Source organism: Oryctolagus cuniculus, chromosome 6 (assembly GCF_051225735.1).
Source record: "Oryctolagus cuniculus isolate XC-2025 breed Fujian yellow rabbit chromosome 6, ASM5122573v1, whole genome shotgun sequence".
In the NCBI taxonomy this organism is placed as follows: domain Eukaryota; kingdom Metazoa; phylum Chordata; class Mammalia; order Lagomorpha; family Leporidae; genus Oryctolagus; species Oryctolagus cuniculus.
The window spans coordinates 124396673-124414070 of NC_142872.1; the positions used below are offsets into that span (position 1 = coordinate 124396673).

General features: G+C 39.3%; 1 protein-coding gene across 3 annotated transcripts in view; it reads right to left on the reverse strand.

Annotated features, from left to right (window-relative positions):
• NIPAL2 (NIPA like domain containing 2) overlaps nt 1-17398 on the reverse strand; it is an 89743-nt gene that overhangs the window by 58943 nt on the left and 13402 nt on the right. For all 3 annotated transcript variants that reach the window (XR_016236525.1, XM_051843948.3, XM_089336368.1), the window contains exon 2: nt 1193-1261. Coding sequence is in view for 1 of the 3 variants with exons in the window: in XM_051843948.3 (XP_051699908.3) it covers nt 1193-1261 (69 nt within the window). In the remaining 2 variants the exon portion in view is untranslated. The remainder of the gene's footprint in view (nt 1-1192; nt 1262-17398) is intronic.

Consider the following 17398-nt stretch of genomic DNA (forward strand, 5'->3'; position numbering starts at 1 on the left):
CAGTTTGGCGCAGTGCGCCAGCCATAGCGGCCATTTGGGGGGTGAACCAATGGAAAAAGGAAGACCTTTCTCTCTGTTTTTCTCTCTCTAACTCTGCCTGTCCAAAAAAAAAAAAAAAAAAAAAACAAAAAACCACACACAACATTCGGAGATATACAGTATACAGATGACCAGTTTCAAGCAATCACTGTAGAAACTGCATTAGTTCTGCTCTGTTTCAAAACTGATTCATTAAGTGATTTAAATTTTTTTATTTAATTCACGTACAGTCAGCTTTTCGTTACTATAATGGAATATCTAAAATTAAGCTTATGAAGAAAAGAAGCTTATTTGGGCTCACAATTCTGGAGCTTTACAGCCCAAGATCAAGCGGTTCCGTTGGTCTGGGCTCTGAGGAGGGGGCAGATGGCAGTGGCAGAGCAATTACAGAGATGGACCCTTGCGGGCCAGGAAGAAACAGGGCAGCTCAGCTCAGCTCCCTTTATAACCAACTCTTGGAAGACCTCCCTCTTAGGCTCACTTCCTAACTGTCATAATTGGATGAAGTTTCCACCCTGTGAGGACCATTACCTTATGACTCTTGGGTTTCAAGTCCAGCATGAGTTCCAAAGAAAAATCATGTTCAAGCCACAGCAATGCATGATTTGGTTTACAATTAATATTTTATTCAGTTTTTAGTTTAGCAAATCAGCAATTGTTTCAGGTTTCTAATTCATGGTTCAGTGCGAGTTCCCGTTTTACACTCTACGTTTTTCTTCAAGATCTTTAGTCTGCACTGACAAAGTTAATAGTAATTTCAAGAAAAGGGGAAAACCTGAAAATCTATACTCTTATGAATTGCTTCTAAAAAAATATTTGTACTGCATCAGGGGGTGAAGGCTATGAAAGGAACAAAAACGCAGAAAATGAAACCAGGGCAATTTATCCATTAGACGGAGCACACACCTTGCTGAGAGTTCACAATACTATCATGTGCCAACAAAAATATTTATTTTAAAATCAGAAGAAGAAGAAAATGAATGTGATCCAGCTGAGATTATATTTGCCTTCATACCAATGAGGTCATAAAATACAATTTTTTACTTTTTTTTTGAGAAAGAAGTCACAGAGGCAAAAGTGCTGAAGGCCTATGGAAGTCATAACATGTTTCTGGATCAAATTAAAGAGTTTTAAAGAATAAGTTTTTTCTTACCTGAATATTTAGGGAAATGCTGATTACAAGGTTTCCTAAAATGGCCAGCAAAACTCCCAACAGGTGAATCTGTAAAAGAAAATGTTTTCTTTAAATGAATAGGACTTGCAAGACATGTACTGCAAAAAAGATAAAAAGACAAAATTCAGTTGCTGTTTCATTCATTCTTGCATTCAGCTTTACTGATCGCCTATTTGCAGAGTAGGTCTGGAGCATAAATATGGTTTGAGTAGGATTTGTGTTTTTGCTTTAATTAAATATTTTTTAAAGAAGTAACTTGGTCCTTTACTGAATTCTCTAGTCTTTGCTTCATTCACTAAAATACATAAACTAACCATCAGGTTCTGACTTTCCCACAGACACATCTTGTTTCTGCTTTCTGTCCATTTTGTGTTCTCTTAATACATTTGGGAGGATTGTGGTATGCGAGAATGATCATCATACTTGGTGATAAAGGATAAGCGCCAGATACAGATCTGTGATTTTTTCACTTGAGTGACTGAGCAAGGGGTTTTCACTCCCCACCCCCACCCCGGCCTCACTACAAAGGGTGTACTAGGCAAGAAGTTTCCAGAAATCCCTGTCTTTCTAAAAAGATTTTTTTCACTACAAAAAAATTCAACAGACATAAAATTTGTACATAGTTATGTGACATTTCATTTCATGTGTACTTATGTGATGTCTAATCAGGATACATATACTTATCCTTTCAAGCATGTAGCATTTCTTTATAGTGAAAACACCCAGAAATTCTCTTGGCTTTTTAATAGAGAAATGTACAGTAAACTAACATCTATCTTTTCCCTATTGTCAACAGAACCTCAAAGCTTCTTACTCCTATGTAGCTATTACCTAGTATCACCAATGAACCTTTCCCAATCCCCGCCTTTCCAGTTCCCTTCGCAGTCTTTGGTAACCACAATCATGTTTTTAGCTTCTATTCAGATTCCACACATGAGTGAAACCATGTGACATTTGTCCTTCTGTGCTCGGCTCATTTCACTTAACATAATGATCTCCAGTTGCATCCATGTCATTGAAAATGACAAGATTTCATCATTTTTTACGGCTGAGTAGTATGCCATTGTGTATGTGTACCACATTTTCTTTATTCATTTCCTGGCTCCTCTGAATAGTGCTGCAATAAATATGGGAGTGAAGATGTCGCTTCAACAGATGGATTTCATTTCAATTGGATGTAAAGTGAGATTTCAGGAGCACAGGGTAATTCTACTTTCAGCTTTTTGAGGAACCTCCATGCTATTTTCCACAATGGCTGTACTAATTTACATTCCCACCCGCAGTGTGCAAGTTGCCTTTTCTCTACATCCTCACCAACACGTGTGTCTCTCGTCTTCTTGATAACAGCCAGTCTTTCTGGAGGCAGGTGACAGATCATCATGGTTTTGATTTGCATTTCTCTGATGATTATGGATGCTTAACTTTTTTTTTTTCTGTATCTGTGGCCACTTATAGGTCTTCCGCTGAGAAATGTCTCTTTATATCTATTGCCCACTTTTAATTGCATTGGTTTTTGTTGTTTTGTTTTTGTTTTGCTATTGAGTTGTTTTAGTCCTTTATATATTTTGAATATTAACCCCATGTCAGATGTTTAGCTAGCAAATATTTTCTCCCATTCTGTAGGTTCTCTTTTCTCTATTGATTGTTTCCTTTGCTCTGCAAAAAGCTCTTTAGTTTGGTAAAATTTAATTTGTCTATATTTTGCTTTAATTTCCTATACTTTTGGGGTCTGATCTAAATGATATTTGCCAATTTCAGTGTTCTGAAATGTTTTCTCTATTTTCTTCTAATAGTCTCAAAGTTTCAGGTCTCACATTTACCTCTTTGATCCATTTTGAGCTGAGTTTTGAAAGGTAGGAGTCTAGATTCATTATTCTGCATGCAGATAGCTAATTTTTCCAGCGCCATTTATTAAAAAGACTATTCTTTTACCGAAACATGTTCTCAGCACTTTTATTAAAAACCACTGTGCTATGTGGACTGCTACTGTCAGGTCACTGCCAGACGTTGCACCTAACAGTCACTGCTGACGCTGTCCTGCTCCACCAGAGCCTTGGAATTCCACTGGGCTCTGAAGTCAGTCCACAGACTATCTGCAGGCATTGGTCTTGAGGCAGGGACCATTAGAATCTGCTTAATGTTGGGTTTTATCAGTCTGGCACTGAATTCCAGAACAGTCCTCTGCTTCTCTGCTATCTGTGGGGTTGCAAAAGGAGTGAAAGAGTTTCTCAGCTTTCAGGCAGGTCCTAGGTGGGTCACACCTCACTCTCGTAGTCACCAGGCCCTGTGCAATCTTAGGGGTTCATACCAGGGCTGCGGGAGGCTGGTGGTGCTACACATCAAAACAAGTCTGTCTCACCACAGTGTAAGTCCCTGCCTGATCCTGGGACAAGTCCACAGACTCCAGCCACAGGCACCAGCCTAGGCATGGAAACCGACAGAATCTGCCCAGCATTGGGCTTTATCAGTACAGTACCATCGAAATCCCCCTCTATGACCTCCACTGGAGTTAGACCACAATTTCCCACCACTTCCCTGCTCAAGAACCCATAAATGTCTCTCCACAGTCAACTTTGTGAAATTTGGAACCACCACACCAGCTGCCCATCATCTGTCTTCACCCTGGCCATCCAACTGCCTACAGCATGCTTGATGTGTCCTTCCAGGGATCTGGTCCACATCACCTTTTGGTCAGATGGGAAGTTGTTTGTCACACCTGGCTCACCTGGGTGGTACAGTTCCTTCCCTCACCCACTCCAGTCATACTTCACTCTCCTGGCCTTTGTTCGGTCCAGCCATTTGAGACTTTCTCAAATGACTACATTCCATCTTTACTTTTTCAGAGTCTAAATGGTAGATGTCCCTTATTTCTTTTTAAAAAAATATTTATTTATTTGAAAGTCAGAGTTACACAGAGAGAGGAGAGGCAGAGAGAGAGAGAGAGAGAGAGAGAGATGGAGGGAGGGAGAGGGGTTTTCCATGATGGTTCACTCTCTAATTGGCCGCAACAGCCGGAGCTGTGCCAATCCAAGGCCAGGAGCCAGGAGCTTCTTCTGGGTCTCCCATGTGGGTGCAGGGGCCCAAGGACTTGGGCCATCTTCTACTGCTTTCCCAGGCCATAGCAGAGAGCTAGATCTGTAGTGGAGCAGCTAGGTCTCGAACTGGTGCCCATATGGGATGCTGGTGCTTCAGGCCAGGGTGTTAACCCGCTACACCACAGCACCGGCCTTAACCCTAACCCTTATTTCTTCTTTTTCATTGTCATATATGTCATTTTGCTTTTCAAGGAGAAGGCAAATACTTGAAGTGACAAGACAAAGTCTTATGCTTCTTCCAAGGAGTCTTCCACATTATCTACCACACAAAATTAGGAGCTTCACAAATACTGTGGGGAGCAACTCGGACTAGACTAAGTTACTGGAATTAAGACTTATTCTATGCATCTGCTCTCCCACAATATGGTGCTGGGAGAGGAATAAACAACTTCTACACAGGTGCCTCTAGTTCGACCAATAACCTGCAGGAGCTGATCCTGCTCCTGATTGGAGGAGAGCAGCGTACTCGGCGTGTGGGTAGCAGAGTTGGGATTGGTGGAAGAGGACTATAAAGGAGGAGAGAGACAACATGCACCAGGAACATCTAAGGGGAACACCTGAGGAACATCTGAGCAGCCCCCGAGAGAGCCGGCTGGCGGTGTGCCGCTCCCCTGCGGAAGTGCGGAAAGTGGCAGGGGGGCCCGCCCCTCCACGGAGGTGGAGGGACGGCAGCCAACCCGGGAAGAACCAGCAGCAAACCCGGGGAGGGCCGAGCAGACAAAAGAACAGTGCAGGGTCCTGTGTCGTTCCTCCACGAAGAGGGGGAGCGACAAATACGACTTGAAAATAATCTAATCAGAGCAATGACCTCTAATTTGTCCATGCTGCCCCAGATGATTGTCACAGACAGTTCATGTATGACTTGACACCTTCATAAGATGTGTTTGCTGCTTCCATGGGAGAACAAAGGGACAGTATTTTCTGTTGGTATCAATCAGCATGATACAAGGGGCCTCTTTCCCTTCTTTCTCTACAGTAGATAACTTCTAGCTAACTTCAAATCCCAAGGAGTTATTTGAATTTCAAATGAATATTACAACCACAAGAAACTCTTTTCAAACAGCAAAATGTCTTTGAAGTTTTAGAGCTTTATTAAAAGAGCTGAAGTGAAACTCAGTGTTTTAAAAAATGAGGCAAGGAAGTTAAAAATTCATTTTATAGTTGATATATAATATCCATCGTCTTTAATCAGCTAAGAATTTCCTTTTCCTAATGGAGGAACTTGGCAATAATTTTGATCACTATTCCTCTTGGGGAACAATTGCAGCAGAGTACAATGTGCTATTTCCATGCTTTGTATTTACAATCTGGCATTTGGCAGTAATCAGGAAAATAAAGATTTAGAAGAAATTTGGCACTGAATGGATAATTACAAAAATCTTCCATAATTATATAGAAGTAAATTATTGAGTAGACATAATTTACTTTAAAATTCTTTTAACCATTCACTGAGCAGTTTAAATGGCACGAGGCCGGGTGTTTAAAAATTGGTGGCAAGATTTGGCAATGATTTCTTGTACATGAAACCAAAAACATAGCCAAGAAAAGAAAAAAAAAAAAGGTAAGCTGGACTTCAACAAGATTAAAAACTTTTGTGCATCAAAGGGCACTATCAACTGAGTGAAAAGACCACCTACAAAATAGGATAAAATATTCACAGGTCACGAATCTGATTAGGGATTGATCTCCAGAATATATAAAGAATGCCCAAGTCAACACCACCACTACCAACAATCAATCTGATTAAAAATGGATGAAGGATTTGAATAGACATTGCTCCAGAGAAGACACACAAAAGGCAGACGCATAGAAAGATGTTCAAATCACTCATCATTAAGGAAATACAAACCAAAACCACAATGAGTCACCCCTTCATTCCCATTTGGATAGCTATAATTTAAAAAAAATTAAGACAAAAAATAAGAAAATAAGTATGGGTGAAGATATAGAGAAATCGGAGCTCTTGTGCATTACAGAAGGGAATGTAAAACGTTGTAGCCACTGTGGAAAATGGTATAGCGATTCCTCAAAAACTGAAACAAAGTATTACCATATAAACCAGCAGTTCCATTTCTTGGATATACATCCAAATGAACTGAAAGTATTGGACTCAAACATATATTTGTTGTCCATGACTATGGCAGCATTATTCACAACAATCAAAAGCCACTGACGTGTCCAGCCATGGATGAATAGATACAAAATAATGTGGTATATCTGAAGAATAGAATATCATTCAGCCTTAATAAGTAAGGACATTTTTTTCATAAAATTTTAAAAAAGATTTATTTATTTATTTGAAAGAGTTTCACACACTGAGATCTTTCATCCTCTGGTTTATTCCCCAAATGGTTGTGACAGCTACCAGGACTGGGCCAGGCTGAAGCCAGGAGCCAGGAGCTTCATCAAGGCCTCCCTCTTGGATGCGGTGGCCCAAGCACTTGGGTCATCCTCCACTGCTTTAACAGGGTGCATCAGCAGGGAGCTGGATAGAAGTGGAGCAGCCTGGACTCAAACCCACACCCATATAGGATACTGACACTGCAGGAGGTGGCTTTACCCATTACACCACAGCGCCAGCCCCTGTAAGGAAATTTTGACACATGCTACAACATGGATGAACCTTGAAGGCTTTGTTCTTAAGTGAAATTAGCCAGTCAAAAACGATAGCTATTGTATGATTCCACTTACATGAGGTTCCTAAGATAGTAAAATCCGTGAAAGAAGGTAAAGGATGGTGTCCAGGAGTGCAGAGTGGGAAGAATGGGGAGTTGTTGTAGAATGAATATCAAGTTGGGCTGGAGTAAGAAGTTCTAGAGATGGATGCTGGTGATGGCTGCACCACTGTGAAAATGTACTTAGTGCCATAGAACCATACTTAAAACAGCTAAAATGGTAAATTTCACATTATATGTATTTTACCACAAACAAAATTGGTGGTGGAGGAAGTCTGATTGTGGGTTGACTTGGAGAACCTAAGGAAAAGCTCACCTCCTACAGAATAGCTTCATGCCGAGATTTAACATTGAGCACTTTACTTTCATTCTTTTAAATTAAATATTGTCCTACCACAAGATTTTTTTTCCCTTAAAGTGGACACTCCTGGAAAGGTACACACTATTAAATTATTAATATAGTAACATAAATGTTATCAAACAGATTAATCAAAAGAGCCCGAGCTGGCAAAAACAGACAATTCCTCCCTGCTTCCTATACCCATGCACTTTTCTGGGTAACCACATACTCCTTCCCATCAAGAGGCACGGGCCATTTTCTACCCCTGAGTTCCGACTGGCCAATAGACTACAATCAAAGTGAAAGTGTGCTACTGCCACGAGTAGGCCTCAAAATGTACTGCATGCTTCCACACCTTTGTTTTGGAAAGTTCTTGAGAACCAGCCCAGGCTAACCTGCTGGGTAATGTCAGACAGGGGCCAAGCAACGTTGCTGCTCTAGTGTCTACGGCCTAGCCAAGGGTCAGTCAATGACCAGTCTGAGACAGAGGCCATCCCTCCACCAGCCAGCCCCTGGCTTGAGTGACCAGCCACAGCATGATCCACACCAGTTGATCAACTGTCTTAGATGCACCAATACATAGTTGTCATTTTAAGCCACAAAGAACTGGGGATGATTTGTTTTGCAATAAGAAAGAATAGAATGTGGCTTAGAAGACAGAGAAATGGGGAGAGAGATACTCTAGGGCTCTTCAGGGTGGGGAACATCCAGCCCATAGGCTATGCATGTGAGCCCCATGAAATCATTTGGTCTGGTCCTGCCAAGGCAACAGCAGGTGGGACTCAACATTCAATAAATCTATAGCAGATGATTTTGGATGGCTGACAAATGATGTTATAAATAACCAAATGGCCCTTAGCAGGAAAAAGGTTCCCTACTTCTGACTTAGAGAAAACAGGGTTTCAAGATTAGAAAGTGAGACATTTTGTCTGCTCTTTTCAGGGACAGACAAAAAAAATACTGTTCCCCAAATCAGGAAACGCATCACTGCCATCTGCTCGCCACATGCGACCCTACGGAGTCTTATCCTCTCTGACCCTCGGTTTTCTCAGCTGGGAGATGAGATGACACCCTCAGGAGCCTGGGGGAGTCCAAGATGTGAGAGGTCATGGAGATGAAGTCAAGATGCAACACAGTGATGATCTGAAGTGCTGGACTCAAGCGATATTAAGAAATAATAATCATGTTATCATTTGTTTATATCTAAAATTTCCAAGTAAACATTTAAGTTATTTTTTTGAAAAAAAAAAAAAACACAACTGTCAACCTGCTTCACACTTTTTGCATCAGAGTATATGTGCCAATTTCATATACTTTACTATAAACATTCATTTTGTTTTCAAGAAGGTCTTCCAAATCTGACGAGTTTCTAAAATAATTACAAGATGTAAATTATCTTATGGTTTTCTTAATGTAATAGAATCAGAGATACAATTTTGTAACATTTTCATTCTTTTTCTCCAAAAATTACTTGATTACAGATATGGGTAGCCGAAGGAGTATTTCATATTTTCTGATCAGTAAAGCAGTCATGCTATTCTAATACTTCTGCTTCCAAGCCTTCATGATAGGGTTAGAGAAGAGCTCACATTATAATATTTACCTTGCCACCATTTCCTCTGTCATTTTATGGAGTATTAAAAAATTAGTCATATTTCAGGATGGACGACATAAAATTTATTATTCCTGAAGGTAGAATTAACTTTGAAGTCAGTTACCTCACACCTGCCATCTTCATGGAGCAAAATTTGGAGATTTTAAATTAACCATGTACAGATTCCCTACAATTAAATAACAGTCTTCCTTCTGGTCTGTTGGGTTTCCCCCAATAAACCTTTTCCCTTAAAAAAATTATAAAAAAATGACAGTTGTCAAAGTCATGTGGAAATTCAATTCTACAACCTAAGAAACTATAAAAGGAGGACAATCTTTTTTTTTTTTTTTTTGGTCTAAGTCTAGTTCTAAGTGTTATAAAATAATTAAAAGAAGTAGGAAAAATCACAAACTATTTCTGAGTGAATCAGATGATTTTCAATTGCTGAACAGAAACAAGTGGGCAAAGACATATTCACATATGCACAATCTTCTCACAAAGAACTTGGAGACAGATATGACCTTCTAAGTCTTTCCTAGCCTTGCTCATCCATCAGAGAACCCCCTAAACACATTTCCCCTTGCACACTGATGATTTATTTTGTAATATGTGCAATAAAACTTAAGTTCTGGTGGTTGGTCCAATAACTACCATGAATTCAAAGTAGTAAAATTAAATTTTAAGATGTTTTCAACAACTTCAACATGATCTAAGATTATCAGTGGTTTCCACTCGTGACAAGGGTACACGTTCTTTTAATACTACTTTAGTCTCTTGTCCACCTTCATTATAGAAGGAAGTGGTAAACTTCAGCCAAGCTAGTACAAATACAAGAGTAGTGTTTGTTTGTTTTTTTCTTGTTCAAATTCACCGAACTTTATCCCTGGACAACAAATTCAGAACCCTTGCACGTGAAGTGTGACTCCCCCTGTGTTCTTTTTGGTATGTAGGGATCAGTTTTTGCTTGAATTCCTCCAGTGATGTGGCAAATATTTCCTACTAAGTAGTGAGCCGCCCATCACCAAGTGGTTGAGGGGCTCAGCTGGTCAGTTCTTTCAGGGAGTGGTCATCTTTCCACCCTGGGTTGCACCCCTAGGTCCTTCTCCCTGCAGATACAGACCTAAGTCAGCTCTCTCTTCCACTGGACACTTTTCAGCTGCTAAAAGACAAGGATTCCACTATTTTGTTCTCTCTCTCCCTCTTGCCCTCTCTCTCTTAATGAGGCAGTAACTTTTACTCACTTGCTAAAATGAGGAAACTGAAGTTGAAAGATTTAAGTTACCTGATATATTTCCATCCTTAGTGGGAGATCCCAAGTCTGTTTGATTTCAGAGTTCATCCTTCTTTTAAGACCTTATGATGAATTTTTAATTCTTTTACTATATTTCATTCTCTCTCTTTTTAAAGATTTATTTATTTTATATGAAAAGCAGAATTACAGAGAGGGAGAGACAGAGAGATCTCTCATCCACTGGCTCATTCCTCAAATGGCTGCAATGGCCAGGACTGGGCCAGGTCAAAGCCAGGAACCAGGAGCTTCATCTAGGTCTCCCACGTGGGTGCAGGGACTCAGGGACTTCTGTCATCTTCCACTGCTTTCCCAGGCACATTAGCAGGGAACTGGAATGGAAGTGGGGCAGCCGGGACTCAAATCCTCACCCTTATGGGATGCCAGCATAGCAGGCAGCAACCCAACCCACCACGCCACAATTCTGGCCCCTTTTATATTTCTCTTAAGCTAAATGGAGGTCATCAAGGGCAAGGATTTTGTCTTTTTATTTCTTCCTTATTCATTTTGTTTCTCCAACAATGGCACTGACTTTGCTACTGAAAAATTAATCATAGGCCAAGGTGTGTAGAAAGAAAAAGATATTTCTTCTACAACAGTTAACCTGTCTAATTTTATAAAAATAAGCTAGTGAATGTTTTAGAGTGTTAGAAATATTCTGTATGGGGCTGGTGTTGTGGTGCAGCTGGTTAAAGCCCTGGCCTGAAGCGTTGGCATCCCATATGGGTGCCATTTCTAGTCCTGGCTGCTCCTCTTCCTATCCAGCTCTCTGCTATGGCCTGGGAAAGTAGTAGAAGATGGCCCAAGTCCTTGGGCCCCTGCACCCATGTGGGAGGCCTAGAGGAAGCTCCTGGCTTTGGATTGGCACAACTTTGGCTGTCGTGGCCATCTGGGGAGTGAACCAGTGGATGGAAGACCTCTCTGTCTCTACCTCTTTCTGTAACTCTTTCAAAAAAATTAAAAAAGAAATATTCTGTTTAAAATGTTATTAATAGTTACTGTAATTTATTAATTAAAAATAATCAATACAATTAATTCATTTGTTTTTAACACCAAGTAAAAATTAAAAGTACTATAGGCAACTGTTTTCTTATCCTACACACCACACATTACAGAATTCAAATTATTGATATAGATTTAAAATTTAAGATGTTCTCTGAAAACCAAGAAAATCAGTGTTTTTTTCAGAAATATTTCCATAATGCTCAGCATCAATGTAATATTAACTCCCAATATAAAATCCTATAATTATACAGGATAAATAAAGTATTAAAATGTCCATAAAAAGGCTATGATTAAAAAGAACAGTTTCTCTACCAACATATAATTAAGGAATTTTAGAAATAAGTGGGCCATAAATCAAACTTTTCATTTCACAAATGGGGAAATGAGAGTCCAAGGAAGTAAGCTACTGAAAGACAGGTAACAATGCAGAATCAGGACCAGAGCCCAGTATAGAGACTCCATTTTTTATGTCTCTTTTAAGAGCCACATTAATCTTAAATTACTGATGACATCTCACTAGAAAATAATTACATCATCATATACTTACTATATGACATTTAAATTTTGAAAATTATAAAATATACAAAACCTACAGAAAGTATAAAAAATTTTATTACAAACCTACATTCCAACCAAATGACCAAGAAGTCATAAAGAACTAGCACAGTGGCCAGCGCCGCGGCTCAACAGGCTAATCCTCTGCCTTGCGGCACCGGCACACCGGGTTCTAGTCCCGGTCGGGGTTCCGGATTCTGTCCCAGTTGCCCCTCTTCCAGGCCAGCTCTCTGCTATGGCCTGGGAGTTCAGTGGAGGATGGCCCAAGTGCTTGGGCCCTGCACCCGCATGGGAGACCAGGAGAAGCACCTGGCTCCTGGCTTCGGATCAGCGTGATGTGCCAGCTGCAGCGCGCCAGCCGCGGTGGCCACTGAAGGGTGAACCAACAGCAAAAAGGAAGACCTTTCTCTCTGTCTCTCTCTCTCACTGTCCACTCTGCCTGTCAAAAAAAAAAAAAAAAAAATTAAAAAAAAAAAAAAGAACTAGCACAGCAAGAAAATGAAAGGAAGAAATAAACCTATCTTTTGCACAAACATGACCTTGTATACACAAGATCCATTAAAAAGCTATTAGGAATAATTGGTTAAGCATAGTTGCAGGACAACAGATCATTATACAAAAATCAATTGTATTTATACACATGAGCAAGGAACAATGAAATAAAATTAAGAAGCAAATTGCATCTATAATAGCATCAAAAGGAGTAAACTATTTAGGAATAAATTCACCAAAAGAAACACAAATCTTATAGTCTGAAAGCTATAAATATTGTTGAAAAAATTATAGGTGATTCTAAATAATGGAAAGACATTCTATGTTCATGGATCAGAAGACTTAATATTCTTGAGCTAGAAGCACTCAAAATTGATCTACAAATTCAATTCAATCCCTATCAGAATCTCAACAGGTTTCTTTGTAGAAACTGACAATCTGATCTTTAAATGCATACAGAAATTCAAGGGACCCAGAATAGGCAAAAGAGTCTTGAAAAGGCTGGAGGACTCACCTCATTTCAGAGCTTACTACAGCACAACAGTAATCAATATAGTGTGATACAAGGATAGGCATCTAGATAAATGGAACAGAATCAAGAGTTCAGAACTAAATTTATCTAAGGGCAATTGTGTGAAAAGGGTATAAGCTCACTCAGTGGAGAAAGACTATGCTTTTCAACAAATATCCTGAGACCCTTGATTACCACATCCAAAAATAAATGAAGCTGAGCCCTAACTTTATACCATATACCAATTTTAACTCAAAGTTTAGGATCAAAAACCTAAATTAAAGAGCCATAACTATGAAACTTTTAGAAGAAAACATAGGGTAAATTTTCATGACTTACATTTGGCCCTGAATTCTTATATATACCAAATACATAATCAAGAAATAGATAAAGCAGATTTTATCAAAATTGAAAGCTTCTGTGCTACAAAGGGCATTGCTAAGAATGAAAAGACAGCACACAAAATGAAGTAAATATTTGTAAAACAGATATCTCATAAGGGACTTGTATATACAATACATGAATAACTCTAACATCTCGATAATAGAAAGTAACCCACTTAAAAATGGCCAAAGGGTCTGAACAGACATTTCTCTAAAGAAGATAAATAACCAATAAGCACATGAAAATATGTTCTAAACATCACTAGTCAACAGATATGAAAATTAAAACCACAATGATATGCCACTGCATACAAAGTAAGATGCCTACAATTAAAAGTCAAGTAATTACAAGTGTTAGCATGAATGGGTATAAATCAGACTCCTCAGACAGCGCTCATAGGAATGTAATATGGTACAACCACTTTGGAAAATTTTTTCCTCAAAAAGTTGGTCATGAAATTCCCATTGACAAAGCAATTTCATCACCCCTCACCCTTCAACTCATCAGTATTACTCAAAGTCCACAGTTTGCATGAGAGTTCACTCTCTGTGTTATAGTCTATGGACAAGGACAAATGTACACTGACATGTATCTAACAGTATGGAATCATTCAGAATACTTTCACTATGAATATCCTCTGTGTTTGCTCCTTTATCCCTCCTTTCTCCCAGCCCCTGGCAACAACTGATCTTTTTGCTGTCTGTGAAGTTTTGCCTTTTCCAGAAAGTCATGTGTTGGAATCACACAGTATGTAGCCTTTGCACATTGACTTATTTCACTTATACGGATCTAAGCTCCCTCCATATCTTTTCATGGCTTGATAGCCTCTTTCTTTCTTTCTTTCTCTCTCTCTCTCTCTCTCTTTCTTTCTTTCTCTCTCTTTTTTTTTTTTTTTTTTTTTTGACAGGTAGAGTGGATAGTGAGAGAGAGAGAGACAGAGAGGAAGGTCTTCCTTCGCCGTTGGTTCACCCTCCAGTGGCCGCCGCAGCCGGCACACTGCGCTGATCCAAAGCCAGGAGCCAGGTGCTTCTCCTGGTCTCCCATGGGGTGCAGGGCCCAAGCACTTGGGCCATCCTCCACTGCACTCCCAGGCCACAGCAGAGAGGGGCAACCAGGACAGAATCCGGTGCCCTGACCGGGACTAGAACCCGGTGTGCCGGCGCTGCAAGGTGGAGGATCAGCCCAGTGAGCCACGGCGATGGCCCCATTTCTTTCTAGTGCTAATATCCATCCCATTGCCTGGTTGCACCACAGTTTCTCCATTCATTTAGTGAAGGACCTTTTGGTTGCTTCCAAGTTTTGGCAATTCTAAAAAAAAGCTGCAATAAACATCCATGAGCAAGTTTGTATGTAGTGACAACTTACCAATATTTTTGGGTAGATACTGAGGAGCATGACTACTGGATGATAAAATAAGAGTAGTTTGGTTTTCTAAGAAACTTCTAAGTTGTGTAAAATGGATGTACCATTTTGAATTTCTACTGTCAATGAATGGAAGTTTCTAGTCAGGGCAGATTCTTGATGTAGCAATTCAGACACTGCTTGGGACACCCACATTTCACATCAGAGTGCTGGTTTAGAGTCCAGGCTCTGCTACTGGTTCCAGCTTCCTATTAATATGCATCATGGAAGTACCTGCCACCAACGTGGGGGACCCAGGTTGAGTTTTGGCTAATGGCTTCGTCCTGACCCACTGCAAGCTGTTATAGGCATTTGGAGAGTGAATCAGCAGATAGAAGATCTCTCTCTCCCTTCCCTTCCCAAATTTTGTCTCTCTGCCTTTGAAATAAAATGAAAATAAACAGAAAGGAAAGATTATGAGTTGATTTTTTTTTACAAAAGAGGAATGCTTAAAGAAACAGTTGATATTGATTTATAGTCAATACTTGCGTTATTTATCCATCTTTGCTCACCATTCCTAGTTTTTAAATAACAGCTTTATTGAGACATAATCCATATACCATATTTTCATCTTTTTAAAGCATGCAATTCAACTTTTTAAAAGTATATTCATAGAATTGTGAACTCATCCCCACTATCTGCTTTCAGACATTTTCATCACCACCAAAGGAAACTACATCCCCTTTAGCAATCACTTATTCCCTCCTCCCTGGACACTGCCAATTTATCTCCTATCTGCATGTATTTGCCCATTTTGGACATTTTATAGAAATGCACTCATACAGTATACAGTCTTTGATGTCTTTTTTTCCCCTCATCATAATGTTTCCAAAGCTCATCATGTGGCATTATTGACATTTAATATGCATGTGTCATCCCTTATATGGCTGCATGGGCCATTATATGGATTTATCAAATTTTGTTTGTTTATCCATCAGTTGAAGATATGTACGTTGTTTCCACTTTCTTCTGGATTCAGCATTCTTCTTCCAGAAAAAAACTTCAGCAGTTCTTTCAGCAGAATTGTATTAATTGAAAATTCTGTTACTCTGCAAATATCTTCATGTCATCTTTCTTCCTGAGTATAGAAGTACAAGCTGATAGTTCCTTCATTCAACACTTCAACAATTTTATCCCATTGTCTTCTGGCCCTCATTGTTGTTGTTGAGAAGTACATTGTTAGTCTAACTGTTGCTTCTTTGTAGTTAATTTTACTTGGTAGGTCATTTTACTCAGGATACTTTAAAGATTTTCATTGTCACTTTTTTTTTGTAGTTTTGCTATAATTTCTCTAATGTGAATTACTGTTTGCTTATATTGTTTCCTTAGTTTAAGGACTGATATCTTTCATTTATTTTGTTAAGTTCTCAACCATTATCTCTTAAATGCCATTTCTCCAATGCTCTATTCTCTCCCTATATAGAACTCTTCTTCCTAGTGCATTAGATCTTTTCATTCTGTTCCCATTGTTTCTTAACATTTCTGTCACATTTTCCAACTCTATCTCTTCGCACTGAATTCTGAGTAATTTCTTCAAATCTATCTGCTTTCCTGGCCTCCCTCCTCTGAAGTGAGTTTTAAGTGCTTCTATCAGTCCCTATATTATACTATGATTTTCTTTTTACTAGTCCATTTCCCCCTCTAGACTATATGTTCCTTGAGAGCAGGCTGTGTCTTACTCAGAACATATAATAACCTGAAGTAATCACTACTGAATAGTTTTTTCATTTAGAGGCTCTGGTAAATGTGCTTTAAGGACAATAAAATCCTCATGTGCAATTAGAAGTATCACTTGCATACAATGAGCAGGCCCTTAAAAACTTGCCATTAAATTAAAGATATATAGCTCATATCATTACTTAGTGAGTATATTGTTTTCAAGTATTTTAAAAGCAGAGGCTTAGAACTCTCTCTCTCCTCCTTCCCAAGCCCCTTACTAATCTGGAGACTAGTCCGGAAAAGGAACAGGCAGCCAGAGAAGGCAAGTGACTTATGCAAAGTCACACAGCTAGATAGCAGCCAAATTTGGGCCCAAGGCACCTAGGTTAAGTCTGCAACACTGAATCACAGACTGTAGTAGGTAACTTTCTGGATACTCAATGTAAATATACCACACTTTTTTAATTAGCAGAATTTGTTTTTCAGTGTAAATAAAGCAAAGACAACAGTCCAGAGGAAAGGTTGATTCATAGCTTAATAATGTAGTTACAAGTACAGCTCAGAAACTCAGGAAGATGGCCTTAAGTTTTACTGAATTCAATGTTGTTACCACTGTAGCTTAGTTTCCGACTTTTTCCAATATTTCTTGGCAAACAGATGGTGGCAGCCATGGCAAACAGTTTATCTAGATGCAATGAGGCTCAAAATATTAGTGCTGATGTATGAAGTTGTTTTAATTTTATTTGGGATAATGATTTTTTTATCTTATTTTTAGTGCCAGGATGTTCTGTAGATGTTTCACATTGACTTGTATTATTTTATTATTGACCTATAATGAACGCATGGGTGGGCCAGATGGAGACAGGACATGATAATACAGGAATGTGTGGAATTGGTAATAATTTGTCTTAGTTCTGGCTTTGAATGCAATCGTATTCCCGGCTCTGCCTTCAAAACATAAATTTAGCATGAGACTCCAAAGGAGAAAGTACATGGCTCAAAAAGAACTATCGGTTTGGAGGTAGTTTTGAACATGGGAAAGGTCATATTTGCCTTGTAACTTTGGGTAATGATACCTCCTATTCTAGCAGTAAAACAGCCTGACCTAGAAAGAGAGGCCTAATTTCTAGTATCAGCAAGACCAAAGGTTGGAGCAATTTAGGTCCACTAATCTCTGTAGGGATGA